This window comes from Dama dama, chromosome 3, assembly GCF_033118175.1.
Source record: "Dama dama isolate Ldn47 chromosome 3, ASM3311817v1, whole genome shotgun sequence".
In the NCBI taxonomy this organism is placed as follows: Eukaryota; Metazoa; Chordata; class Mammalia; order Artiodactyla; family Cervidae; genus Dama; species Dama dama.
Genome location: NC_083683.1, coordinates 25,223,036 through 25,251,033, shown reverse-complemented (window position 1 = coordinate 25,251,033; position 27,998 = coordinate 25,223,036). Strand labels below are relative to the sequence as shown.

The 27,998-nt window shown below is 36.1% G+C and overlaps 1 protein-coding gene across 7 annotated transcripts in view; it reads right to left on the bottom strand.

Moving 5' to 3' along the window:
• The window catches only part of NAV3 (neuron navigator 3), an 883,898-nt gene that overhangs the window by 236,397 nt on the left and 619,503 nt on the right, over positions 1-27,998 (bottom strand). For 6 of the 7 annotated variants that reach the window (XM_061124990.1, XM_061124999.1, XM_061125026.1 and 3 more), the window contains 4 exons: positions 27,358-27,475; positions 26,656-26,708; positions 11,159-11,231; positions 7,981-8,164 (listed from right to left, as the gene is read on the bottom strand). In XM_061124990.1, the coding sequence (XP_060980973.1) occupies positions 7,981-8,164; positions 11,159-11,231; positions 26,656-26,708; positions 27,358-27,475 (428 nt within the window). Of the gene's footprint in view, positions 1-7,980; positions 8,165-11,158; positions 11,232-26,655; positions 26,709-26,872; positions 27,069-27,357; positions 27,476-27,998 lie in introns of those variants that run through there. The other variant, XM_061125017.1, reaches the window with a different exon arrangement.

Below are 27,998 nucleotides of genomic sequence, written 5' to 3'. Positions count from 1 at the left end.
AGTCTAACAATTTAAAAGATATATTCTCACAATTCCCTTGGGAAGGTAGAGCATAATTGTGATGTTTTCATTTTCTCCCTGGATAAGTTCAGCAAATTGATTTTCATGTATTTAAAGAAAATAATAAAGTTATTGGAATGAAGAATCAATCTGTCAAAGGATGTGATGCCATAACATGTTGATAAAAAATAATTAAGGTTTAAGTTCATAAGAGTGAGGGAGGCTGTCAGTCCATAATAGAGAGGGAGGCTGGACTAGGAAACTGCAGAGATGAAGGAGGTATAAAAAGAGGGAGATTAATCAAATACTTATGTCAATTACTATTGCTGCTCACTCTATGACCAGACATAAACAAACCAATTCACTGACCATCCAAACAAACAAGAAACAAGTTTAACTATAACAACTAAATAATTCCAGAGAAAAGACGCTGGCAAAGAGGGGTCCCTCAATTTATAATATCCCTCTAGAGCAACATTAAATGAGCCATGGCCTGTTCTTTTCTGTTTTCTTTTTTATTGAAATGTATTACTCAGCCATTAAGAATAAAATAATGCCATTTTCACCAACATAGCATAATATAGTTTCCCATCTCTCATGGAATAAAATCCACAATTCTTATCATGGCAACAGGGTCATACTACCTGATCTTTCTCTGAAATATATCCTACTCTTCTTCTACGTTCTTCTTTCTGATACAGCCAAATTGGGTTATTTCCTCTTTTTGAAAAAAAAAAAAATAACAAGTAGACTCCTAACTCAAGGTCTTAGCTCTAGTTCTTCTGTCTGCCTTACACTCTCTTCTATAGGATAACTACACAGCTAGTTCTGTTTCCCCCTTTGCTCAGTATGATCTGAGTGAGGACTTTCCCAGAAACCTGTTGAAATGCAGAAAAACATTTATTTCTCCTGTTCTGATTTATGCTTCTCTACCAACAGCTGCCCAATTACTAGTACATATTTATTTATTTATTTTTTTATGGTTTGTCTATAACTAAATATAAGCTCCAAAAGGGCAAGGATTCTTCAATTTATTTTATCCTCTGCTGTATCTCCAATGTTTAAAAGAGTGCCAGGAACACCTAAGTGCTTAATAAACATTTGTTGACTATATTAATGCGGGATTGGAGAGATGGGAGAGTGCATACATCAGGGGTTGCAGATTTGATCACTGGTCAAGGAACAAAGGGGCCCCCCTGGTGACTCAGATGGTAAGGAATCTGCCTGCAATGCTGGAGACCTGGGTTCGATCCCTGGGTTGGGAAGATCCCCTGGAGAACGCATGGCTTACCCACTCCAGTGGGCTTCTCTGATAGCTCAGTTGGTAAAGAATCTGTCTGCAATGCAGGAGACCCCAGTTCGATTTCTGGTTTGGGAAGATCCGCTAGAAAAGGGATAGGCTACCCACTCCAGTATTCCTGGACTTCCCTTGTGGCTCAGCTGGTAAAGAATCTGCCTGAAATGTGGGAGACCTGGGTTTGACCCTGGGTTGGGAAGAGTGCCTGGAGAAGGGAACTGATATCCACTCCAGTATTCTGCCCTGGAGAATTGCATGGACTGTATAGTCCATTGGAGAAGGAAATGGCAACCCACTCCAGTACTCTTGCCTGGAAAATCCCATGGACGGAGGAGCGTGGTTGCAAAGAGTGGGACAAGACTGGGAGACTTTCACTTTCACCCTCTTCAGTATTTTTGCCTGGAGAATATATCTTGGAGTATATTTGCCTGTCAAAGGCAGAAGAAGATGGTGACAGAAGATGAGATGGTTGGATGGCATCACAAATTTAATGGACATGAACTTGGGCAAACTCCAGGACAGGGTGAGGGACAGAGAGGCCTGGTGAACTGCAGTTCATGGGGTCACAAAGAGTTGGACACGACTTGGTGACTGAACAGCAGCAACAATATGGAACTAAGATTCCACATGCCATATAGTGACGAAGCTCATGTGCCACAACTGGAAGTCTGTGCTGCAAGGAAAGATGCAGCTGGGACCTGATGCAGCCAAATAAACAAATAATTTAAAAAACAATGATCAAATGAATGAATAAAAGTTAGTGGCAGTAGCATTTTATTTATCTATAGGGGAATAATTACTAAAGGAAATACCTAAAATAATGAATGGGGTTACCTCTGTTTAGCTAGATCTGGGAGGCTCTAAGCATTGAGTCATTATTTTTAAATCATGATGTTATACTTTGAACTACTTTTATGTAATGCATAAAAGAAGTTAGAAGTGTAATGGACAAAACTGATCCGAGAAAGGAAGAAAGAAAGGAAGAGTGATGCGGTTGACCTGAGGTATTAATTTTGATCTATAATTTTATTATACATTGATATGACCTTAAAGTGAGAGGAGGGAAGATGAAAACGGCTGGTTTGAGTGTTTATCACACGCTAAGGGTTGTGTTAAGGAGACACTTTAAATGCAAATTATGTCCCGAGGTCTTCTCAATACCCTTTGAGAAAGGTATCACCATTCCAATATTAGAGGTAGGAACACTGGTATTTGAGCACGTTAAAATAACTTGTCTCTTGCCACATCACTGGGAACTGGTAGGCAGAAGTGAAACCCATGTTTGCCTGATTCTAAAATAACCAAAACTATAGAGATGATACCCCATTATAACAGCAGAACTATGAAGAGCTGTCAAGCTTTAAAAACACTGAATAAAAGCACAGAACATAAGCACTGTGTATATACACACTCAGTATTACACCCTATCTTGGTTTCCTCACTCAATCAATTAAAGAATAATTTCTTTCCCTCCAATTATTTCTCTTTAGGAATAAAAAGATCCTGATATTAAAAAGGAGATTCATAAATGTCTCTGTTGTTTGTTTCATTTTCTTGAAAGTTTAATTGATTCGCTGTCGCTTTTGAAGAGCACACTGTAGTCCACAACACAGATCTGAATTAAGCAACTAATTGAAGCCAGGCTCACGAGGGCTTAAATTACCAGAGCTTTCCTGTCATCTTAAGTTAAACTTCTTCTATACTTCTCAAGATTTATAACCCCAGGCTGAAAAGCTGCAAACTGTCCCAGTTTCACAGTGAATCTCCCAGAAGGAAATGATGTTTCCTGGAAAAGGGGAAGGCAAATGTCTTTCATGGAAGAGGGTTCCAAAAGCAATGTGTGTGGCAGGGGTCACGGGAACCTTGGCAAGGGGCTGCAAAGGGAACAGGCAAGTCACTCAAAAAGCATGTGCCCAGAGATTTTGCAATTTGACTTGTGGGTCCTGTAGGAAGGAGCAAGTTCATCTAAACAACAAGTGGACACATTCTTGACTTTCTCCTACAAAATGAAAAGCAGAAGGACAAATGATCCTCTGTGGGGGTCATAATCTCCCAAATTCCCAAAATAGCTCTCAGTTTAGTTCAGAAAGATTTGTTATCACTGCCTCTAGTACTCTATCATCGATGTAATTTCTTACCTATATTTTCACATGCATTTTTTTTCTTTCTCAGATGTTTCATGAAAGACCAAAAAGGAATATAGTCAGGGATCAGTGAGGATGAGGCAAATAATTTCATGCGTCCAGATAAGGTCTGATGGTTCCACTACATACCACTCTGAAACTAACTATAGTTCAATATCATGACCACCTAAGAATCCAGAATACATTTATCTTTAATATAGTATTTTTATAAATATACACAATTTTCATTTTAAATGACCTATCATTTGCAACTTTAGACTTTAGAGAGTCTTCCTACTTAAAATTAGAAGCAGCTATAATAGATTCATTCATTTTTACCGTAACTCACTTCAGAAATCATTACTAAGCACCTACTGTGTATAATGTTCTTGTTTAATCCCTCAAAACATATTAAAACATAAAAACACTACTCTCCTCTCAGGGCCTACAATCTGGAGGGGAGGAAGTAGTAATAATAAACAATGACTATAATAAATATGTTTTAGGTTAGAGAGTGATTAGGGCTATGGAAAGGAAGGGAAAGTACAGCAACCACGAGGGATGGGCACCCTGGAGTGTTAAAAGAGTAGTCATGGTCACCATCAGGGAGAAGGTGACGCGGGGGCAGTGAACTTGAGACATTCAGCCAAGTGCCCCTCGAGGAAGCACACGCTAGGCAAAGGAATCAGACACAGCGTGCTTCCTAAGGCGGGGCAGGCCGAGGCTATTTGACAGCATCTCAAGGCTTTGAGCAGAAGAGTGACATCTGCCAGGTACGTTCAGTGAGTTTTAGATTCTGACCTAATGAACCCCCAGAACGACCTCATGATATTGGTGCCATTGCCCTTTTAGCAAACAAGAACCTGAGCACAGAGAGGCTTGGTAAGTTGCCGACAGTCACACAACTAGAAAGAGGTGGAACTGGGGTCCAGGTATAGGCAGTCTGATTCTAGAGGTGAGCTCTCAACAAGAAGATGTGTCCTTGAACAGGACACTCACAGGCACCTGTGCTCACATCTGCGTGCACAGCCATACACACACAAACACACACTCAAGAGTCCAGAGGAAGCCGCGAAGTCAGACGAGGAGAGTTTGCACCCCACTCTGTTTCTCTTGGTTCACATTTTATTTTCTCTCTTGTATATTTTACTTGCTAACCTTTAGATTAAAATGTATATTTGAAAGAAAAATGTTCAAATTGAAACATTTGGTGTTATTCTCAAAAGAGTGAAACAAATTAGCAATTCTTAGTGTATAAAATAAATATTGTGGAAATCTAGGCATTTATGCCAGTTTATTTAATAAGCAAAGTGAACAAAACAAAAACATTTTCATGAAACAAGGTGCACTAAAATCATTTCAGGTCTACCAAGAAAAATAGAAGAACATTTTTTGGCTAAATATCTAGAATAATATAGGAACCAGTCATTTAAACCGTTCACTTGGAAAGACCTTTGAAATCAATAGAAAATCTTCATAAATCATGATTTATGACACACATCTCAAGCAAACGAACAGAAATGTGTCACTGGGCTATTTTCCACATTTATCATCTTGGTTCTATAGTATGGACACTTAAACCTTTCCTATGTATACTGTCAATATAGGTTTTGAAAATACTTAAATATGTTATTACATTTCAGTTCACATAAACTATAATCATATACTATTTCACTATATCAACCTTTAGCAACATTTAAGTAATATTTTAGCAATCTTTAAGCAATATTTCTGTCTCTGTACAACATTGTAAACTCTAACTCCTTTGGCAAATTTTACTCATTAGTGAATGATTAATAAAGAAAAATTACAGTTTCACACACACACAAAATGAATTACAAAAAGGCCAGGGAATGATAAGGGATATTTGTTTTTACTCAATAATGCAAATATGCTCCTGTTCTTTAAGCTTGTCTTGGCATTTTGTGATGTTGTGTGAAACTGTGTAGGAATCAAAGTGAAAAGTATAATCTACAGTGTAAGTTCTTTGAATTTCCTTAAGAATGGAGAAGGAGAAAAAATAAAACATACACTTTATTATTAACTTTTGAGAGATGGTTGAAGAAATAGATCTAGATTGCTTATCAAACCTACACAAATGTAAATAAGTATTAATCTCTGAAATAGAGCATTCTCCAAAACATATAATAAAATCTGTTGAAATAAAGACTTTGAGCTCCTCTTTATCATGACCCTAACTAAGCACTACATTTAGTACAATAAGTACTCTGATTTATTAAATTACTAATCCAAAAAGTAATTAAATCCAATTTATCAAAAGAAAAAAATTAAGTCTGTGTTCCTAGGTGGCGCTCATGGTAAAGAACTCCCCTGCTATCCCAGAATTAAAGGACACTAGTGAAAAGAAAGGGCTTTCGAATGCTTTTTATAAACATTCATTGAAAAAAAAAAATAAGATAGCTCTCCCCAAGATGCTGTAAAATGGTCATGCCTATTCTATATATAGTTCTATATTTTAAAATATTATACAGCTTCATAATATCCATGCATATCTAGCAAGAAGAGAAATAAATCTCCCCCAAAGGGTTATAACCACTGAGAAGTCTGGGGCAAGAAACTCCAATGACAGATACAGAAGTAGAGTGAGGAAAAAAAAACTGACAAATGATAGCTCATCTCATTTCCAGAGTCAACATTCTTTGCACAATACCATTTCACTTCCTGTATTTTTCTAGCTACTATTCTTGCTTCTTGTCTATTCAAATGGCTTAAACCAAACTCCTAAGAAATATTATTTCTGGCAGGTATTAAAATCTAGATCTGCTTCTATTAACCAACACACCCCAAATTAATGTCATATGTTTTATTTTTCTCCTCTATTCTTAAGGAAATACAAAGAACTTATACTATAGATATGTTTTTTTCCACTTTGATTCCTGAATAGTTTCACACAACATCACAAAATGCCAAGACCAGCTCAAAGAGCAGAAGCGCATTTGCATTATTGAGTAAAAACAAATATTCCACAGCCTTTGTAGGACATCCCAAATTTTTTGGTGAAACTACAATTTTTCTTTATTAATAATTCACTAATGAGTAAAATTTGCCAAAAGAAGTAGAGTTTACATGGTTGTACAGAGACAGAAATATTATTTAATATGAAGCAAGGGGTGGTTGACAGATGAAAGAGAAGGAGATTTCTGAACTGTTGACTATTTGACAATAAGTGGGAAGTGGTTTGTGAATGTATTTTGGAATTTTGTATTAGTTTCTTCAGTCAGTACTAATTGCCAAAAACAAACTCAAGGCAAACTGTATCATTAGGTTTTAGGTTTGGCATCTAAGATGGAAAAAGTAAATATTTGATACATGTGTATATTTTAGAAGAAGATAAAGAGTATTTTTGTATTGGACATTCTCTCTCCTTAAGAAAAACAATCACAGCTATGTATGTGATAGAGTTAAAGAGCTGATAACCCAAACACTGATCAGAAACAAATAAACAATTTGCATGAAACCTGTTAATCTTGTTCAGTGATTATTTTTTAACGTGCCAACCTAGCTAGGTTTATTTAGTCCCACTCAGCACCAATCTGGGTCTTTCTGTGAAAGCGTTTTGTGGAGTGGTCTAAATCCATAGCATTTGACTTTAAGTAAAGGAGATTATCCTAGATTATCACTATGATATTAGGCCCAATTCACTCCTTGAACAGTCTTAAAAGCAGGAGTGCGGCCTCCTTGAGAGATGAAACTTCACCTGTTTATAGCAGTTTTGGCTCACGCTCACAGTCTCAGCCTGTCCTTTCTTTTGGGCTGCCGTTTGGCTTCAGATTCGCCTTGCCAGCCACACAATCATGTGAATCAATTCTTTACAATGAATCTGTTAACACTATTTTTTACTGATTCTGCTTCTCTGGCTGAATCATGACTGATGTAATTCCAAACTGAAAAAAACAGTAATGAAAGAGTAAAGAAATGTTGTAATGGTTTGTCAGCACTCGATCCTGGCTATGTCTACATGTACCCACAGACTCAAGTAAGACAAACATAACCTGTGTATATAAACACACACATACACATATACACATGTGTGCACACATACAGTCTCACATCAAAACAGCATGCTCCCAAACACTCAAACCCTATGTTTAACAGACCTAAACTTTTTGACAGATTTAATGGTTTAATCAATCAGAAGCACTGACAAAAGAGAACTATACAACTGGAGACCAGGACTCCAAAAGTGCATTCTAAATAATGGTTTTTAGAAGAAAGTAACTGTGACACACAGCTTACAAGAAAGACACTTCACACATTTCGATACAAACCACAATCACCTTTAGAAAACAAGCACAAATATTTTACCTAAAGAGTGGACAAATGTTGGTCATCCAAGCAGAAGAGGTTTTAGATTCTATAACATTAGTCAAATAATCACATCGCATTGATACAACTACATAAATACGGTGGCCAAATTCACAAACAAAAACTTACTAAAAACAAGTTGCCAGCATCCCACCCTGGCTGTGTCTACATGCTTCCACAGACTCCCATCGATGTCAATTCATTTTAAACACATCCCCCGCTTCCCTCCCTTACCTGGACTGCATATCTTGCTGGGTTTTGGCCTGGCTGGCTTCTGCTTGAGGGGAGGCGTGGGTGACCCGCTGTTGCAGCTCCACCAAGGACTGGTAATACTGTTGCTGGTGGTGCTGCTGCTGCTTGTAGCGAGACAAACTGAAAAACAGCCCTAGAATGGCTTTTAAGTTTCCATTTCTTATTTCTGTATCAAGCGGAAAATATAAAAACAGGATCACATAAAATGATTTCTTTTAACAAAAGAAATTCTAGAAGCAGTACTGTAAATTGCTTCCAATAGACTCTAAATAGACTAAATCTTTGAAGATAGAAATAAGACTTGGTTTTCTCAGTCACACATTTAAGTCTGATTTTCTAAAACATGCTAACATTTTTTACATAGCTTGGAAATTTCAGAGAGAGAACAACGCTTACTCAAGGGATGCTCTTTGTTGACCCTGAACTACAGTTTTTCTCGAGTTAGCTTCTTCATGCAGATGGACAGGTGCTCTGTCTTGCGTTCATCATTTGATTTATCATTCTGTCTCTCTCATAAATGGGCGTCCCAGGTGGGACAGTGGTAAAGAATGTGCCTGCCAATGCAAGAGATTCAGGAGACACAGTTTCGATCCCTGGGTCAGGAAGAACTCCTGGAGCAGGAAATGGCAATCCACTCCAGTATTCTTATTTGGGACATCCGTTCGACAGAGAAGCCTGGTGGTCTACAGTTCACTGGGGTCTCAAAAGAGTCTGACATGACTGAGCTCACGCACACACACACATTTTCCCTCACAATCAGCGGAGGGATGCCTATGAGCTAGAGAAAGCAAGCCACTCAAATGCTCAGTGCCCTGCATTACAAATACTGATGCAATATGCTGCTGCTGCTGCTAAGTCACTTCAGTCATGTCCGACTCTGTGCGACCCCATAGACGGAAGTCCACCAGGCTCCCCCATCCTTGGGATTCTCCAGCAAAAACACTGGAGTGGGTTGCCATTTCCTTCTCCAATGCGTGAGAGTGAAAAGTGAAAGTGAAGTCGCTCAGTCGTGTCCGACTCTGCAACCCCATGGACTGCAGCCTGCCAGGCTCCTCCGTCCATGGGATTTTCCAGGCAAGAGTACTGGAGTGGGGTGCCATTGCCTTCTCCACTGATGCTTTATGGGTGTACCTCATAACTGTGAGCAGTATTCTAAATCACCCACCAACCAATTTATTAAAAAACTATGTATGTGTCCTCCAAAGAGCAGATGGCACCATAGTTATCCACTCTAATGCTACAATTCTTTTATTTTTAATTCATATTATATATTAAGAAATAATTAAGATTACTTTGTGCATGACTTTAGATGCATGCTTATTATGAATGCATAATAGTGTAAGTAGAATAAGCATAATAGAATAAGTAGAATTTCTAGTTCTAAAACATGAGGCTCCTGTGAAAGTTTTTCTAACACTGAAGAAAAGATTAAATGTACAAAGTAGGCCACAACATGAGCTAGTTTTTTCTTCTGGAGTTATAATTTTAGAATTAGAAAAAGAGAGGCCAGTAAAGCTGGATATAATGCTATGCAACCTATAATCATACTTTAAATGAAATTTGCCATTGGCAATAAAATATATCCTCTTGTGAGGTCAAGGTTTTATGCCTCTTTTTCGGAATTTAGAAACATTAATAAACTACTTAAATTTCTTGCTCTCTGATGGTTTATAATGTCACACACACACTATGCAGTGGAATTATTCATATAAAATAAGGCTGAGTTATTATAACCCCTAACCTTCCTCACAGGGGCCATAAGTATAGGCTTGATCAATATAAAGCTACAGTGAGAAAGTATAAATTTTCTTGTATGAACCTGAAAGTATTAATTTTCTCCTGTGAAACCTATTGAAAGATATTCTTTAAACTTCTTGTTTTATTACTATTCATGCTTAATAAACACAGAAAATCATTTTGACTACTCAAATATTTTTAGGAGATAAATAAAAAGCAACAGGCTTATGTTAATAAAAGATGTCATGTTAAAAGGAAGAGACATAAAACCAACAAATAGTAACATTTCTCACCTACTTTTAACCTCTTAGAAAGTAAAGTATCATCCTGGAGAATTTTATCAAATATTATTCTAAGTAACAGAACCATGAGTTAGGTTTGAACCTAAGTTCTGGCCATTAAATATATAATTTAATATTAAACATCATGACATAAACATATAAAGAATAGAAGAAATTCAAAATAAAATTTAAACAGTGCAGAAAAATTAAGAAAAGTAAATAATCCTAGTTAATGTTCATAATATTTCAGATATCACACAATTCCTACTTTTCTAATGGCAGTAAAACTTGTAAAACTTAGAACTATCTAACATGTCTACTATCTGTGGGGGTGGGGAAGGCTTTGCAGAGTAAACTGTAGTAGAAACACTAAGTAACATAAATTGCCAAAAGTGATTAATGTAATATAATTAAAATTCTAACTTAAAAAAATGCTTGTTGCTGATATAGATCTCAAAGGAATTGATGGATCATAACTTTAGCAATTGTTTTTGTTACTACTACTACTTGAAAATTTTGAAAAGGTTTCCTAAAAATATATATTGAAGAAAAAGAATGCAGGGAAAAAAAGTGACAGATTTAGTGTCTTTTTCCTGTTTTCTATATTTCAACGTCAGTGGTGATCTTTTAAACTTTTAAAAATGTTAACGCCTTTACAAAGAACAATTATTAATACTAATCATTGAAGAACTCCCAAGGACTTCATTAAACTTACCAAATATTTAGACTTGGATTACTAACTTGATCAAATTATAGAATTGTTATTGATAAAACAATATTTAAGCATTAATTACACCATTTAACTGTATTTATGTCCATCTATTACCCAGCATTATCTATCCATCCATCTACTTAATATTCTAAAAGTACTACTTACTCGTTATAACATAAAGATATTTTGTTAATATGCCCCCCTTTCATATACTCAGTAATGTAAAGAACAACTTTGACAAAACCTGGAACATAGCCATATAATGAAAGCATACATTAATAACCACAGAACTTATGTTTCTATTATTTTGGAAACTTTACTAATTTCCTTTTCTATATTAAGGGCCTATATACTGTCACTTGACATTTCTAGTGTTATAAAAAGTCTTTCAAACACAGATGCCATTTGTGACAATTGTGCTTTTTCTTACCTTCAGCAGATAGGCCTTGAACATTTACTCCTCTGGCTGCTAGAAAACTAAGGCAGACATCAACATTTTCAATCTGCAACATGAAAAGCAGTGAAAAAGTAACTTAGATTATTTTTAAATACATAAATGAGCTAGAATGAAGCCAGAGAGAAATATAAAGAAAGAATGAATACTTAACATTCATTTCATACTAGAGATCTTTAACTGGACTATAACTAGAATAATTTTGGCTAATTGCAGGATGAATATAAAGACTGCATTGTCTGATTTGGTACTTACAAACAATTCATAGAGGCCTGATCAAGAATGGCATTCTTACGGATTAGCAACCCACCTACTTAACATAAAACCAAACCGGTTTTGTGCTTCACAAGTAAGTCTCAACTAAAGCATCCAAACAGGAGACTCAGAATGCTAGGATGTGGGTAATTGAGATTCAAATAGTAATAGTCAGTAAGTATGCCAAAAGACAGATAAGATGGAAAAGGGGTTAATACGCAGGAAATAAATAAAGTATATTTTCATTCTAAACCATAGAATTATTTCTTTTAAAAACTGTATTTGCTATGTTGTTTAAAAAAAAAACCAGGAAATTAACGTGTGATATGGTGTTATTAACTAAAGTACAAATTTGGTTCAAATTTACCAAAATTTTATGCTAGTGTTCATTCTTTGTTTTTATACATTATTCAAGATTCCACATTGTATTCAGTTGTGTAATGAGCCAGCTTCTGCTGCATGCAACAAATTCTGGTAAATTCTCTTTTCATTGGTATTTCATTACAAATATTTTCTAATTTTCCTTGCTATGTCTTCTTAGATACACCCATCATTTAAAAGTGGACATTTAATTTCCAAATACATGAGGTTTTTAAAGGATCTTTGGTATTAATTTCTCATCTTGATAGCAATTTCTTTTCTAGTTGGAGGCTAATTACTTTACAATATTGTAGTGGTTTTTGTCATACATTGACATGAATCAGCCATGGATTTACACGTATTCCCCATCCCGATCCCCTCTCCCACCTCCATCTCCACCCGATCCCTCTGGGTCTTCCCAGTGCACCAGCCCGAGCACTTGTCTCATGCATCCAACCTGGGCTGGTGTCATCTCAGCAATCACCCTCTGTGTTTTTTCAGGCTTCTAACTTTACTGAGGCTCTCAATGGCTAAGTCAAAGATCTCTACTGGTAAATGTCACATTGCACTTGAAAATATGTGGATTATTTTAAAATATCTTTTGATATTGATTTTTAACATAATTCCACAGTGATAAGAGAACAGACTCTATGATTTCAATACCTTTAGACCATTAACTTTTTACACCTTGTTTTATGTCCCTGGTGTGTTCCAGTGTCTCCTAGTCTACAGTCTATGGGAACTTGAGTAGCATTTGCATCCTACTGTTGTGTGAAAATTGTATAAATCTTAATTATATTAAACTGGTTCATGGTGCTTTTCAGGTCTACTATATCCTTCTACTTTTCTGTATATTCATTTTATTAAGTTTTGAGAGCTTGATATTGAAACTCCAACAAAAATCTTAATTTATCTACTTAAAAATAACTGTATTATATAATGGAACTCTATGAAACTTTGTTCTGTATTTTCTAAGTCTCCTGTAAATATGTTATCTTATTTTCATAATTTAAAAATACAAAGAGAAAAACTATATTTGCGTTCCCATAGTTGAGTAATTCTCTGATTAAATACAGATATCATGTTTGTAATTTAAAAGAGCAATGCCACTGCTTTTAAATAGTCCATTTCCACATGATAACCAGCGAATGATTAACCATTTGGGGTGAGAAGCCAAAAGAAACAGATTAATTTATGTTAATTCATGGGTTGATCTCAGTATCAGTCATGGCAGTATGTAGCAAAGTTAAATAACTAAGACTTTGAAAGAGTGTAGGAAACTAGAAGGTTCCAGTTCTTTGTGAGTCATCTCCCTGGGTTTTTTGGTATTCCATAAATCTTGAAATTCTAAAGTAAATAAGATTTAAAGTTAATACTTGGCAAGGTACTGTTTTCTGTCTTATTAAATTCTCATCAAAAGTTATGTATGAGGACATACAAAGTTTTGCCAATGTCTTCTCTAGCTGAGCTTCATAGGAAGGTCAAAATGTCTTTTAAAGAAAACAAAAAGAAAAAATACATTCCAGACTTTGTCTTTATAAAATGGACAGCTGTTTACATTTCTTTTTAAATGCAATTTTGTGCAAAATTAAAGCAATAATACCCAATGAGAGGTTTTTTTGCTTTAAAATGATTCCAGCCAAGGTATACACACTTACTTTGAGAAAAAAAAAATGCTTTATATTAATTCATTTCAAAATAAGTTTTACTGAAAGAATAATAGAGTTGAAGATGCTAAATATTAAATGACCAAGTGGACCTTCTTGTTCTACCTGTTTACATTGAAATATGCAAAAACCCTATAGTTCTGGAACCTACTTTGAATTCTTTCCTTTCTTCACATTTCATTTTGTTATTAGAAAATGAGATAACATAAAGAAGGAAAGAATATTTTTGCCTTTGTGAGCTTTGTGAGTTTGTAATACAGCTGAAGAGACGAAAAAAGATGCGTAAATCAGTGTAACACAAGGCATAATATTCCAAAAGAGAATTATAAAGAACACTGGGTGGCAGTGAAGAGAATGGATTTACCAGCTTTCACTATGGAAGCAGTATCATTTAACACACAGGATAAGTCTGATTTTGATAAGCTTGGACAAGCTTCAGAAGGAGGAGCAGGCATGCCCATCAGAGCCACCCAGAGCAATACAATTGCTCACAAGGACATCTGAAAACAGACCATGCCAGCCTTTCTTCTTTGCAGTCATGCTTACAGAGTAAATTTGGCCTGGAACTGAAAAGGTTCCAATACCCACTGGGATCCTAAAACCACTGCAATATAAAAAGTTAAATAACTATAAACCAGATAGCAGGCTTAATACTTCACAGACGAGTCTTCTCTGCAGCACAATGCAGCCTGGTTAGGGCATGTCTGTAGGTATTGCCGTTATGAATCACACACAGAAAATATGTAGAAGAATATAAACCAAATGTAGCTTTTATCCTCTCCAGATGTAAATTCTTTTGTGACTTGTGCTATTTTAAATTAATGATTCTTCCCATTTGTCATGATAAACAAGTATTGCTAATATCATTGTATATATTAATTAAACTTTATTTCAACCAAAAAAATAAATAAGATAGCTATATAATCATTCAAATGATTATATAGATTTTAGCCAAAGATTTTATTATAACTCTTTTAAATATAAACACTTAGAGAATTAAAATAAAATGCAATAATGTTTTTGCATTGGTTAAAACTGTTAAGATGTTTGTTTTCATTCATTCACATAATGATTATTTATTCTTTGAGACATTTCCAAGACCTTAAATACATATATAATCTCAAGGAGAGATGATTCCAGTGTAACGCAATGAATGTTATAGAGAAACAGACTGCTAAACAGTCTATTCATGATCAGAAGTAAAGAGACTAGGAAATTGATTAGTAACTAAGATAGCATATTAAAAAGCAGAGATATTACTTTGCCAACAAAGGTCCGTCTGGTCAAGGCTATGGTTTTTCTAGTGGTCATGTATGGATGTGAGAGTTGGACTGTGGAAAAAGCTGAGCGCCGAAAAATTGATGCTTTTGAACTGTGGTGTTGGAGAAGACTCTTGAGAGTCCCTTGGACTGCAAGGAGATCCAGCCAGTCCATCCTAAAGGAGATTAGTCCTGGGTGTTCATTGGAAGGACTGATGCTGAAGCTGAAACTCCAATACTTTGGCTACCTGATGTGAAGAGCTGACTCATTGGAAAAGACCCTGATGCTGGGAGGAATTGGGGGCAGGAGGAGAAGGGGACGACGGAGGATGAGATGGCTGGATGGCATCACCGACTTGATGGGCATGAGTTTGAGTAAACTCTGGAGTTGGTGATGGACAGGGAGGCCTGGTGTGCTGCGATTCATGGGGTCACAAAGAATCGGACACAACTGAACAACTGAACTGAACTGAACTGAAGATTATCTATCATGGTTACAAAGATCTCTTCTTCTAAAGTTGCCATAAGTATAACATTTTTTCCAGGGGTAAGTGTTGATCAGCTAACTAAATTGAGATGCTCAAGGTTACACAGAGAGAATATGTCAGAGTCTGTGTCATTAACTTCACACACACACACATTTCTGCTTCAAGGGAAGCCTGAGCTAGTCCTGGAAAGGTTAGGAAGGGTTAACCAAAGAACAGGATGTGAGGTGAAGTGAACCCAAGGAAGGTGCAACATGGGAACTGTTGAGGGCTGAAAAACACCTGAAGTTAAAGAACTCACAAGGAATTTAGAATAGCTAGGAATATTAAGAGTTGAATGCTACTTAAAACTTTTTCCACAACTTCTTTGCTATCAGTGTGAAAATAGGCCTCTCTGGTGGCCTTCAAAAGGTTTCAAGAAATTGTGTTGGAGGAGAGATCAGGAAGAAGGGACTCTAAGAACAAGAATCTTGAGATCTGGCAAATCTAATGGCAGAAGATGAATCCATAGAGATAAATAGGCGCTGGATGTGTAACATCTTCCATGTCTTGCTAGTGGCTGGACTTGATCTTAAAGCTCAGGATGGTAATAGTGTATTCGAAGAAATAAATTATCAGTGTTGCACTGAAGATATCTTTTTTTTTATGATCACACAGTATATACATAGGTTTATAGATAGAAATTAATAAATGTTTCACAAATAAATTTCTACCCATACTATCCGCCATGCACTTTAGTTTTTAAAAGTCTATTTTAGTGGGTTTCATTTTAATATGCCATTTGTAAAATATTAACTTCACAACAGGCTGCACTGTGAGGAACCTGATACTCCATGTCAAGCACAGAAGCAGGGAACATGGTTTAGAAGCCACTTCTTTCTCCATCACTCAAAATCCCAGCACAGGAAGGGAATTCATATACATTAAGCATGTATATTATTTACTCTAAATGCAAAATCCTTATCATTTTCACCATAGATGCTGGAAAATTTGATATTTTGATCATTCACTAGAGGCTTAGAAATGACATACCTTTTTATAAGTTTACACAATTGAGTACAGAGCAGAACCAGAATTCAAACTCACCCCCATCAGTCTTCAGTGAAATAACAATTATTGCCACACTACGCTTCCTACCACTGTAACTGAGACATTCTGAGTAAGTCAGCTCCAGCTTCCGACTCAAGCTCTCTACATGATAGACAGCTAGGAAGGACACAGGTCTGGCACAAGGGAGGTGCTGCAGAACAACGTGGTTGAATGTAAGGATGAAATTGTTCAGTGAGACAGTATGGGCTTCCCGAGCGGCTCAGACTGTAAAGAATATGCCTGCAATGCAGGGTGTGATCCCTGGGTCGGGAAGATCCCCTGGAGAAGGAAATGACAACCCACTCCCACTCCAGTATTCTTGCCTGGAGAATCCCATGGACAGAGGAGCCTGGCAGGCTATGATCCACAGGGTCTCGAAGAATCAGACATGAATGAGTGACTGATGGGGATGAGTTGCAGCTGGAATCAAGATTGCCTGGAGACATATCAATAACCTCAGATACGCAGATGACACCACCCTTATGTCAGAAAGCAAAGAAGAACTAAAGAGCCTCTCGATGAAAGTGAAAGAGGAGAGTGAAAAAGTTGGCTTAAAACTCAACATTCAGAAAACTGAGATCATGGCATCAGGTCCCATCACTTCATGGCAAATAGATGGGGAGACAGTGGAAACAGTGTCAGACTTTATTTTTTTAGGTTCCAAAATCACTGTAGATGGTGACTGCAGCCATGAAATTAAAAGATGCTCCTTGGAAGAGAAGCTATGACTAAACTATACAGCATATTAAAAAGCGCAGACATTACCTTACCAAAAAAGATCCATCTATTCAAAGACTACTCCAGTAGTCATGTATGGATGTGAGAGTTGCACTATAAAGAAAGCTGAGTGCCAAAGAATTGATACTTTTGAACTGTAGTGTTGGAGAAGACTCTTGAGAATCCATTGGACAACAAGGAGATCCAACCAGTCCATACTAGAGGAAATCAGTCCTGAATATTCATTGGAAGGACTGATGCTGAAGCTGAAACTCCAATACTTTGGCCACCTGATGCGAAGAACTGACTCATTGGAAAAGACCCTGATGCTGGGAAAGATTGAAGGCGGGAAGGGACGGGGACAACAGAGAATGAGATGGTTGGATGGCATCACCAACTCAATGGACATGAGTTTGCATAAACTCCGGGAGTTGGTGATGGACAGGGAAGCCTGGTGTGCTGCAGTCCATGGGGTCGCAAAGAGTCAGACACGACTGAGTGACTGAAGTGAACTGACTGACTACTAATTTCAGATTTCTGGCATCCAGACAAGTGAGAGATTAAAGTTCTACTGTTTGAAGCTACATTTGTGATAATTTGTTATGGTAAGCACAAGAAACTAACACAATTATCTACTTAGAAGAGCAGCAGGGTGACGGTGACTCTTTAGCACGTCTGAGGGTGAGCTGGGGCCTGTGAGCATGCAGATCTCTGGGCCTTGTCCTCTGAGGATTGATTTGCTAATCTGTGGGGAGTGTAGATGAAAGATGAAGTTTCACTAGGTACCTCCTGCCACTGTGCACTATACCTCATGCTTTGCTTTTCTCTTTCAAGCTAGTTTGTGCCGTGGGGTAGGGAGAGGTAGGAAATAGTGCTTCTGTCTAGCTCTTCAGTTTGTTTTTGTGTTAAATTGGTCTGGGGTTAGACACAAGATTAAGCACTACAGAATAACAGTTTAAAGTTTTGCACTCAAATCTGGGTTTGAATCCTCGTTATGACATTTACACCCTGTAAGAAATCAGCAAAATAAATTGATACTGTTTTTACTCTCCTGAAGCCTCAGCTAACCTATCTGTGAAATGAGATGGAAAGCAGCTCCCACATAGTATATTATGTGGGGAATACAGATGTTTATGAAGAGCTTAGCTCTACACTAGGCATATGTGTATCTATGTCTGTGTGTATACATGTGTATGTATATATTTTCATACTAAAAATGTCCCATATAAACACACATATTACAGAATGTGCTTACATGACCAATTAGATAGATATATAAGGGTACTCATATGGAAAATTTATTAGGACTTTATCAGATAAAAATTGGTTTTTGTTCAAAATTCTATATTCTACCTCAACTGACTTGGTATTAGAGAATAATGAACATCATTTAATATTAGTTGCCTATTAAAGATGATATTAAATCTTTATTATAGGCTATAATTGCCAATATAAAGTGTTATAAATATAAAATTATAAAATATTGCATCAGTACCTATTAACCTGAAAATATATACTCTGGGTTTTCAGTAAGTTCTTGCTTCTCCATTTGTTATAGAGAACAAAACAAAACAAGAAATTTTTGTTTTTTATTATGAAGTTATAAAACCATTCTAAACTTACATAATATCTATCTATATATACTATATATCAGGGTAAAGTTACATATAATAATGTTTTCCAAATGTATAATTTCACCATAAAAATCTATAAATCATTATCCCATATGCCTGTATGCTCTCCCAAACTAACCAAAGCTTTTATTCCTGCTGTAGATGGAAGAAGCAAGTATTGTATTAAAGAAAAACACTCATTTATGTTGCAAGTTTGGAGGGAGGGGGGAGAGGAGAAGGATCCAAACACTAAAGAAGAAGGAGGGAGAGGTGGAAGAGGAAGAGGTTAAAATCTAAAGACTTGAATTTCAGACCTTATTTTGTTAAGTGCATTTATTAATAAGTTTAAAAGCAATCTGGCCTAGACTCAAAGAGCTGTTGTTTTTTTAGTCTTAAATAGACATGAGAATAAACACTGATTCTTCTACTTCCTGAAAAGGGACACAGGCAGCCTCAATGAGGCAAGTTCTTTCATAGGTTTGCTCTGATGGCGCAATGAAAATGCAAGCAAAGCATCTCATACATCACTGGATAAAGACGGCTGGCATTTAATCTACGAGTGAGTCAATAAGTGATGCTGATACTGCCACACTCTCAGGTCCATCTCTAAGGCTCGATGTGTCTATGATGCAGTTTCATAATGGGCTTCCCAGGTGGCACTAGTGGTAAAGAACCACCAGTAGTGCAGGACATATAAGAGACCTGGGTTTGATCCCTGGGTCAGGAAGATCCCCTGGAGGAGGACATGGGAACCCACTCCAGTATTCTTGCCTGGAGAATCCCTTGCACAGAGGAGCCTTATGGGCTACAGTCCATAGGACCATAAAAAGTAGGACACGACTAAAGTGACTTAGGATACATGCATGTGATGCAATTTCATAATATTTTTTATGTTTGAAACATGACTCATACAAATTAAAGGGCAATAAAATGTTTTAAAGTGTAACCCGATATGTCATGAATTTTTGTCTATGGCTATCCACACAGGTCAGTTTAATTTAACTCATATTAAATCATTTAATAAAGGAGACTGGATACATCTGCTGATTTTCAAGTAATTTGTCTTATCAAAGATATACTTCTCAAATGAACATACTGAGGTCAAGTGAACAAGTTTCCCCTATTTCATTTTGTTTTTCTGTCCACTTTTACTTACAGGTTTTTAAGCTAAGAATATCACAGGTCATACTTAAAATGATCTCATATCTTAGTATACTGTTTTCCAAGCTAGGATTTTAAAATTTTCTCTTCTTTCATATTTTTTTTTACTATTGAGTATTGAACGTGGTAATTTTCTATTCATTTGAAGAAGGGAATTGAAAAAGATGGAGAGGTAGGTTCTTTTTAAAAACTAGACCATTTAAGGTAATAAAAGCTAAAATTATGAAAGGATTGCTACAAAATATGTTTTCTAATATTAGGTATGACTGTATTTCATGTTTACTGGGATAGTGGCTTATCAGTGGGAAACAACTTACAGCATTTTAAGTCAAACTATTAGGGATAAGAACATTCTAAATATTTAAGAAAGTGGTTGATATTCAAATATACTGCAGAAATACAAAGTACATTTGCAATTGTTTTTTCCATACAGATATAAGGCTTAATAACTACCGGAAAAACAGAAATAAGTTACATCCTATCTTCAAAAAGAAAGAAAAAAATGTATGTGGAAATCTGGTATTCAATGCAAAATTAGCTACTTTAATTTCTATTTGAACTACTAATGACATAAACCATTAAAATATTGACACTTATAAGAAAAACATTTACACTATTTACTCCATGTTATAAAGTTAATGTAGAAAAGCATTCTTATATTTTCAGCATTTACTTAATTTCTAGAGGGCAGACTAAATAGCATTCATAAAAGTATTGTTTTTCATTGTAAATTAGACTTAACACATGTTAGGAAATATCTTTTTTACCTTACTATGGACGCTGTTTTAAAGTCATAAAGACTGAAAACCCACGTACATCTCTAAGATGAAACATTAAACAGAAAGCATGGTCTTTGCTGTTTGTTAAATCAGTATAGCAAGTCAGCATTCCAACGGATCTCAGTTCATCAGTCTGATTTCCTCACTACAGAAATCAGCGAAGACTTTGAATATCTATGGAGTTTTTTCCTGAATCATCTAATCAGAATTAGAACTCCAGTGATCACTGTCCTTTAAACATGACACAGTTACTCTCAACGTCCCCATTTATTTCCATTTCTTCATTCACACTTTACATTATGAGTATACTGAGCAACTTCTAGAGACAAACGCAGTTTTAAAAATCATCAGGGTGATTTATATTAATAATATAAATAAATTACATCAATAATTTAATATAAATTTCCTAACACTTGTAGTTTATGCTTATTTTTCTGAAGTGTGAGTCTAAATAAAAAATAATGAAACTGTTAAGTAAACTAACAAAGTAGGTTTTTAGTTAGTGGTTCTTTAGAGATCAGAGCTCTATTTGTAGGAAAACATTTGTCTTCATTAAGCTATCTTTTTCTAGACATTCCAGAAGATGAACAGTTTCAAAATGGCAGGGGATCATGTGAATGGACTAACTTAGTAATATTCCACTCCTCTGAGTCATAGTGCTAGAATCCTGCAGTGTGCCATTTATAAGATTTTATTAAATCTTTAGAGCATTCCAATATTTTATCTTTTCCCTATTTGGTTAGAAACTTCATCTTATCTTACCTAAATAGATCCTTTAAAAGGGCAGCAAAAACAAGTTGTGGCTGGAAGAATTAAAACTTGAAAGGGCAACATACAGATAAAACAACAGAATAATTTTTCTATCAAGAATAGCTTCCCTGTCTGGATTCCTGTAAACTATAGAAATGGAACAAAGATGCCTGTGAAGTACAGTAATTATTGTGGCAGCCACAACTCTGTAAAACATGGATTCAGAGAATTAAGGGAAGACTAAAACCTATTATTTCATCTAGGAACAGAAAAGGGTAAGAGGCACAGACATTCCAAAAATCTTCATATCAGCAAGTTTCAAACAATATGATACGATAGGAATGAAGGTAGAAGGTTGTGGCTGAGAAAACAATTGAGTTACTAGAGTGAGGTGAAGGGATGAGCCAGCAAAGAAGAAGGACAAGCTGTGAACTGCATTTTCCAGATTCTCAGTTCTACCCCATAATCTAATTCCTGGTTTGCAGCTATTGCACATAATCAAATTTCCTAATCCCTCCATGCATTTATGAAGACTGTTAAATACCATGGTCTATTTTATTAGTGTTCTACTCTAACCAATGGAGCTAACTGGCCAAGTGCTCTAATGGGCTATTTTAAAATAAAAAAAAATGTTGTTTTCCAAACGACTTTTCCCCTACGTGTCTTTCATTTTTGTCTTGCACTTGTGCCTCTGCATTTCAAATACATGTTGGGCATTTTTTTTCCTGCTATTTTTAATCTGCTGGGCATTCTGGACATTCCTTGTATTTATAGTTGACTAATTTATTTTCTCATATAATCTCACCAAAGTTGTGGTATGCAGCATATATTTTGAATCCTGAAACCACCCACCTAGAAATTACTTAACAGGTGCCATCCATATTAGTAACTTCATCTTTGGATGAGGTTAAATATAGTATTGAATAAGCTCCTACAAATTTAGCTCTGTTTTTTTTTTCCAGGATGAATTTAGTCTTAAGCTTATTAAAGAAAGATAGCAATAGATAACAGTTGAAACAATAAATACGAATTGGAACCTCTCAATAATCATGCTAATAAACTGCTGTAAAGACAAGTTCATATTTTCTTAAATATCTGCTCTTTAGTCAATGATATTTGAAAGAATTATTGTTGAATTGTATGTTATAAAATACTATATCAATTTTTCTTTATATTGTAAGGTAACCATTACAGAATGACATGGAAAAGAGCACATTATTATTATCTAATAATCTAAAATCATTATCATGTTTATTTGAATTTCTTTAATTTCTATGTAATCCACTAACAAATACCACTTCATGCAATCATATTCCCTTATGACATGACATAAAGGAAAATGTATTCCCATTGTTTTCCAACATTAAATCTTCCACCCAGACTTCGAATTTCCTCCTCCGCCACTTCCCTGAGGATCTGGCATTTTCCTGGAATCTCCCTCCTCTCTCCTTACCGCTTCCTCCTCTCCTACTTCCCCCTTGCAAAAACTCCCCTCACCCTGCCTTCCTCTCAAACCATGTTTTCCCTTCAACAGGAAAATCCTAGGAAAATATTAAAGATTCAGTGGCTATCTGCCCCTCTCAGCCACCCCTGAATACGTGATCACTCTTACAGAAGATGTTTACTTAAAGGTAATTAATGCCTGTCTAATCACTAGAACTAATTTCTCACCTTGGTATACCAACCTATTTTTTATGTAGCCCTGGACAGCGTCCATCACATTCCCTCATTTTACTTTTCCCTGTCCAGCTAGGCTAACCCAAGTATGCACTATAGCTTAAGTGACCCTAAGGATTAACAATTCACATGTGTTGAGTGACCCTTTCAATGATGGGCTCACTTTCTGACCACTCTTTTCACCCGTTTCTGACTCCTAGGCCTCTCCTCGTCACATACATGCTGGCATACCCCAAAGTGAGCACCTCAGCTTTCTTCCTATCTGACTTCACACAGATCTCCTAGAGATCTCACCCTTGTCCACTTCAATCGGTGCCTACACACTAGGTATATTCTAACCAATACCTTACCTCTCACCTTTAGGAAACACATGCCTAATTGCCTCCAATCACCTCCACTTGATGTTCCAATGGATACATCAAATTATATTAGTGAAAATCTGAATTTGTCATCTCCCCCCATTCACCTTTTAACCTGTTTTCTCCCTCCATAATAACCATCTTATTTAATGGTAACTATTTACTCATTCAGGCCAAAAAAATCGGGCAGTATTGCATAGTCCCTACATTTTTCATCTCCCACAGCCAACTGAAAGTCAACACTTAAGGATTCTACAATTCTCAGAAAGCACCTGGGGTGATCTTTTTAAATATTTACATCAGATCATAACATGGTCCAGCTTTAAAAGTCTTTCAAAGTCTCCTCAATCAACAGAGTAACACAGTGAAACTTCCTTTGGTTCCACATAATTAGGCTTCCATCTTCCCCTCTGAACACCTCTCACTGGGCTCAAACCACATGGTTTTCTGTTTCTGAAACACACCAAGCTCACTCCCTCCACATTCCTTTGGTTCTTCCCTATGTAACACTGTCGTTATTACTTATTTGAATATTTGTTTCTGATTCTCAAGTGTCCCTATACCTGGGACCTTATGTGCTCAGTTAATCTTACCCAAATATGAACATCTGGTTGTTATTCATCAGTTTCCTGTAGATTCATACAAGAGAATGTCTATTCTTAAAGGCTTAAAATAATCCAGTAAAGGTCTCCCTTGTGGTTCAGCTGGTAAAGAATCTGCCTGCAATGTGGGGGACCTGGATTCAATCCCTGGGTTGGGAAGATCTCCTGGAGAAGGGAAAGGCTACCCATTTCAGTATTCTGGCCTGGAGAATTCCATGGACTGTATAGTCCATGGGGTTGCAAAGAATCAGACATGACTGAGCAACTAACTGCTAAAAAAAAAAAGGTTATCAAGTTTAAAATTAAAAAACAAACAAACACTTTGCAACTAGAAATAGTAGCAGACCTAGTTGTACCTTACCTTTTGTTATCAAACATGAATGCCAACCCAAAGGCCATGAACAATCCTTTATACATATATATAAAGAATTGGACAAGTAGTTCTATGAGTAAGGACAGTGCTCACTGTTACTAATGCAGCATTGCTTGGCTATTACACAAAAAAAGAAGCAGGCCACATCCTGTTTGGGATAGATATATGAACTTTATAAACTTAGTCATGCTATCATAATTCTATTTCCTCTACTTTCTTATCTCAGATTAAAATCTGGAATTTTATTCATTAATAACATGTTACCAATGCCAATTTTCAAGAACAGAGGCAAAAATGATTCAACCAAAAAAGTTACATCTGTGTCACATGTATTCATGTGAATCACCACAGGGAAGCCATGACAATTTCAGGTTAAAAATTCAACCACAAAAAAAAAACAGAAACAAAAATGAGGTTACAAGTCACTGTTACTCATAATTCAGTGTAATTCTGACTAAGACTTTTGGCTGGAAAAAAACACCTATTTTATAACATATGCATTTCTCAGGTTTTGATTTTTCTGTTTTTTTTTTCCATCAGAAGCAGAAATATCAATATAACATGTATACTAGATGTTATATGACATTTGAGGGCTAAATGAGCAGGAAGCAATAAAATTAAGAGAATCTTATGAGATATTTTCATATTTTTAGAATCTCAGGCACAGATGTTTCAGATGAATATCCAAGGACTGCAGCGTCTCTGTCTATAGTTATGAGCTTTGGAGGTTTGTTTATTATCTATTATGAAGCAATAGCTTGGCTATTCATTGAATTGTTATCAGAATCAAGTTGGAATGACAGTGGTGAAGATAAGAATTTTATTATCCAACATCTCTTGATGATTGAAATAAGGGAAGTAAAACCAATAGTGTTGGGTTTGAGAAACATAACATGTGATATTCAGGGACTATAGTGCTTTTAAATAAGAAACCTTAAAATTTTTTTAACAGGTATTAATTAGTGAATGTGCCCTTTATAAAGTTTGTAGCAGTAATATTCTGCATTCCCATAACAGTTTAGGTAGTAAAGAATGTCCATAGTTATATGTTATTATCATATTGTAATTAGGGCTCATTTTACAGATGAGAAAGCAGAGGCTCAGAGAAGTTACATGTCTTTACCAACATCAAGGAGCTTTCACTGCAGCAGGGCCCGAAGGTATTATAATTGCGTCCAGGAAAACTTCAGGAAACAACCATAACTAATTCTCATAGAGTCATCTCTGTGCCCAGAGTGATTAGATCAGGAACCTTCCCTAAAACTAAAGTGTTTTACAGAGAATCTTTCTTTATAGTGATTTTTTTCACAACAGCGACAGAGAGTTCATGACACTGTAATAGGTCCTTAGAGGGCTTAAACACACACACACACCAGACATGCTAGTTAATCACTCTTTAAAACTAAATTATTTTTTATTATTTTGGATTTCAGTTTTCCAACATTACCTATATCAGGTCAGCAGGTCAAAAAGTTTATCATTTCTTTTCATTCTCCCTATTGCTGTCAATCAACTACTCATTACTTTTATTTTAAATGTCTATTCTACGCTAGAAAGAGTTTTGGAAAAACCTCATCTTCTGAATTTTGGCTGTCACTCCTAATTATATCTACTGACATAACTTCAGCTAAGGCATTTTGGGGTCAGTTTGTCCTATAAAGTTAAGTTGTGGTTATTTAATTAATAAAGGGGTGGGCTTCTATCTCAGCAGTTTATCAATCTATTGTTTTATTACGAAATTCTACCCTTTACCAACTGGTAAAGATAAGAGAGGGCTGGGGGAGATATAGACCTAGATCGGCGACTTTCTGGAAAAGGCTATGAATCATATCCCCTAGTTAGTCCCTGCTCAGCAAAACCAGCAGCCTGCCTTTAGAGAGTCATTTCCAAAAGTGCTGAAGAGTCCATATGTTTATACTGGACTTTGCTATGAGCAAAGAAAATACTCTTTATATATTTTTAAAATGCGACATGACAAACTTTTGTTCTTCAAATCAGTTGTTCACACAAAAAGGCTCCACTTAAAACTGGAAATGGGATTTCCTACCACCAGTGAAATTATTCAGACATCAGAACACAAAAAATGTCAAGGATCTGATAAAACACCTGGAGACTTTTTTCAAAAGTCATACATATTCAAACATATTGATGCTATCACTTTTTCCTAAATTGCACCCAAAGAAAATATACATACATGATAGAATACAGTCAAATGGTTTCTTGAATAAGCAGGAACATATGCAAAAGAAATTCCTAGTCCATTTATAAATGCAGTTAACTCTGGAAGTGAAGACAGGCATTATATTTAGAATAAAGATGATTCTTACCATCTGAGATTGACTCCTAGGACATCCATTGATATCTTCAACTTTTTCATTTGCTAAAGCCAAGAAATAAAATAAAAGAGAGAAAAAAAGAACAACATGCTTAAGCCATGAAGTGAAACACACACACAGGAGACTAAGGGAAAAAAAAGGAAAAAAACAAGCAAAACGCTGCTGCTACATTCACTGTGTCTCCTAAGCTGTGTACAGGAGGACATACTTGTTAGCAGCCGCCAAGTCCATATGCAGAAATCAGGCAAATAAAAAAAAAAAAAAAAAAAAAAGTGACTGAGAAGGAAGTTGCTGCTAATTCCTCAGCTTGTGCCAAATGACTGCTGACATGAAACCTTTCACAATTGTCCCTGCTGGATCAGGATACAGTTTCAAGGAATCTCAGAGTGTATGAGTTGCTCCAGCTAACGGGAAGCACACATGGGAGACATATGGTTTAATGAAGCGTTCATTTCTGACAATTCAGTGAATGCAAAGATACAGCTCTAGCCATGTACAAGTATGGCCAAACTGCCTTCTTCAAACATTCTCACATAAACATTTTAATTAAATCACAGGGAGAGCTACATTAATCTCCCAGACACATGGACCAAGTTTCTAAGCATTCGACTTAAATTGTATTTTACCCAAAGTAGGTGGGGGCAGAGATTTTCAAGTTTTGTTTTGTTTTGTTTTCCAGAGGGTAGGTCTTACCAATGATCTGGATGATTTCTGCTAGCAGTACTCCATCTGCAATATCTTGTTGCAAATCCTTGATCAGCCGCTTGTGGCCCGATTTTGCAAGGTAGTGGTTGGCCCAGTCTGTGTAAATCTGTTGAACAGAGGGAGGGAAGAAGTGAGATGAGATGAGGGAAAAGAGAGGCAATAAAAATGCTTCAGGCAAATGTTGGATACAAAGGGATGTTATTCTGGATCACATTCCAGCTTAAGAAGTCATAGCTCAAAAGGAAATAGTTGTAAAATAATTTTTAAATTCACTCTTTTTCAAAACCAGGGACTAGTCACTTGTGACAGAGCAAAACTCCCTTCCTGGATGACTACTGAGGAAGCTCCTGTTTGCAAATCAGTTTCAATTTTTACTCTCTTGCCTCTGGTTCCCTCATACTGAAAATAATCCTGTCTGTCCTTGTAAAAGGAAGCCACCTGGATTGACTTATATAGGAATCTCACTATAAAAATGTGTGTTTCTCTGAGCAGACTTTATTAAATCTGTCATGTGAGATACTGCATGTGATGATATTTTGGCATCATTTTACGAAATAATTGCAGATGCCTAAGTTATTTTATTTGAATCGTCAAATCCCATTTCAGCTTCTCGTTTTTATAAGAGAACA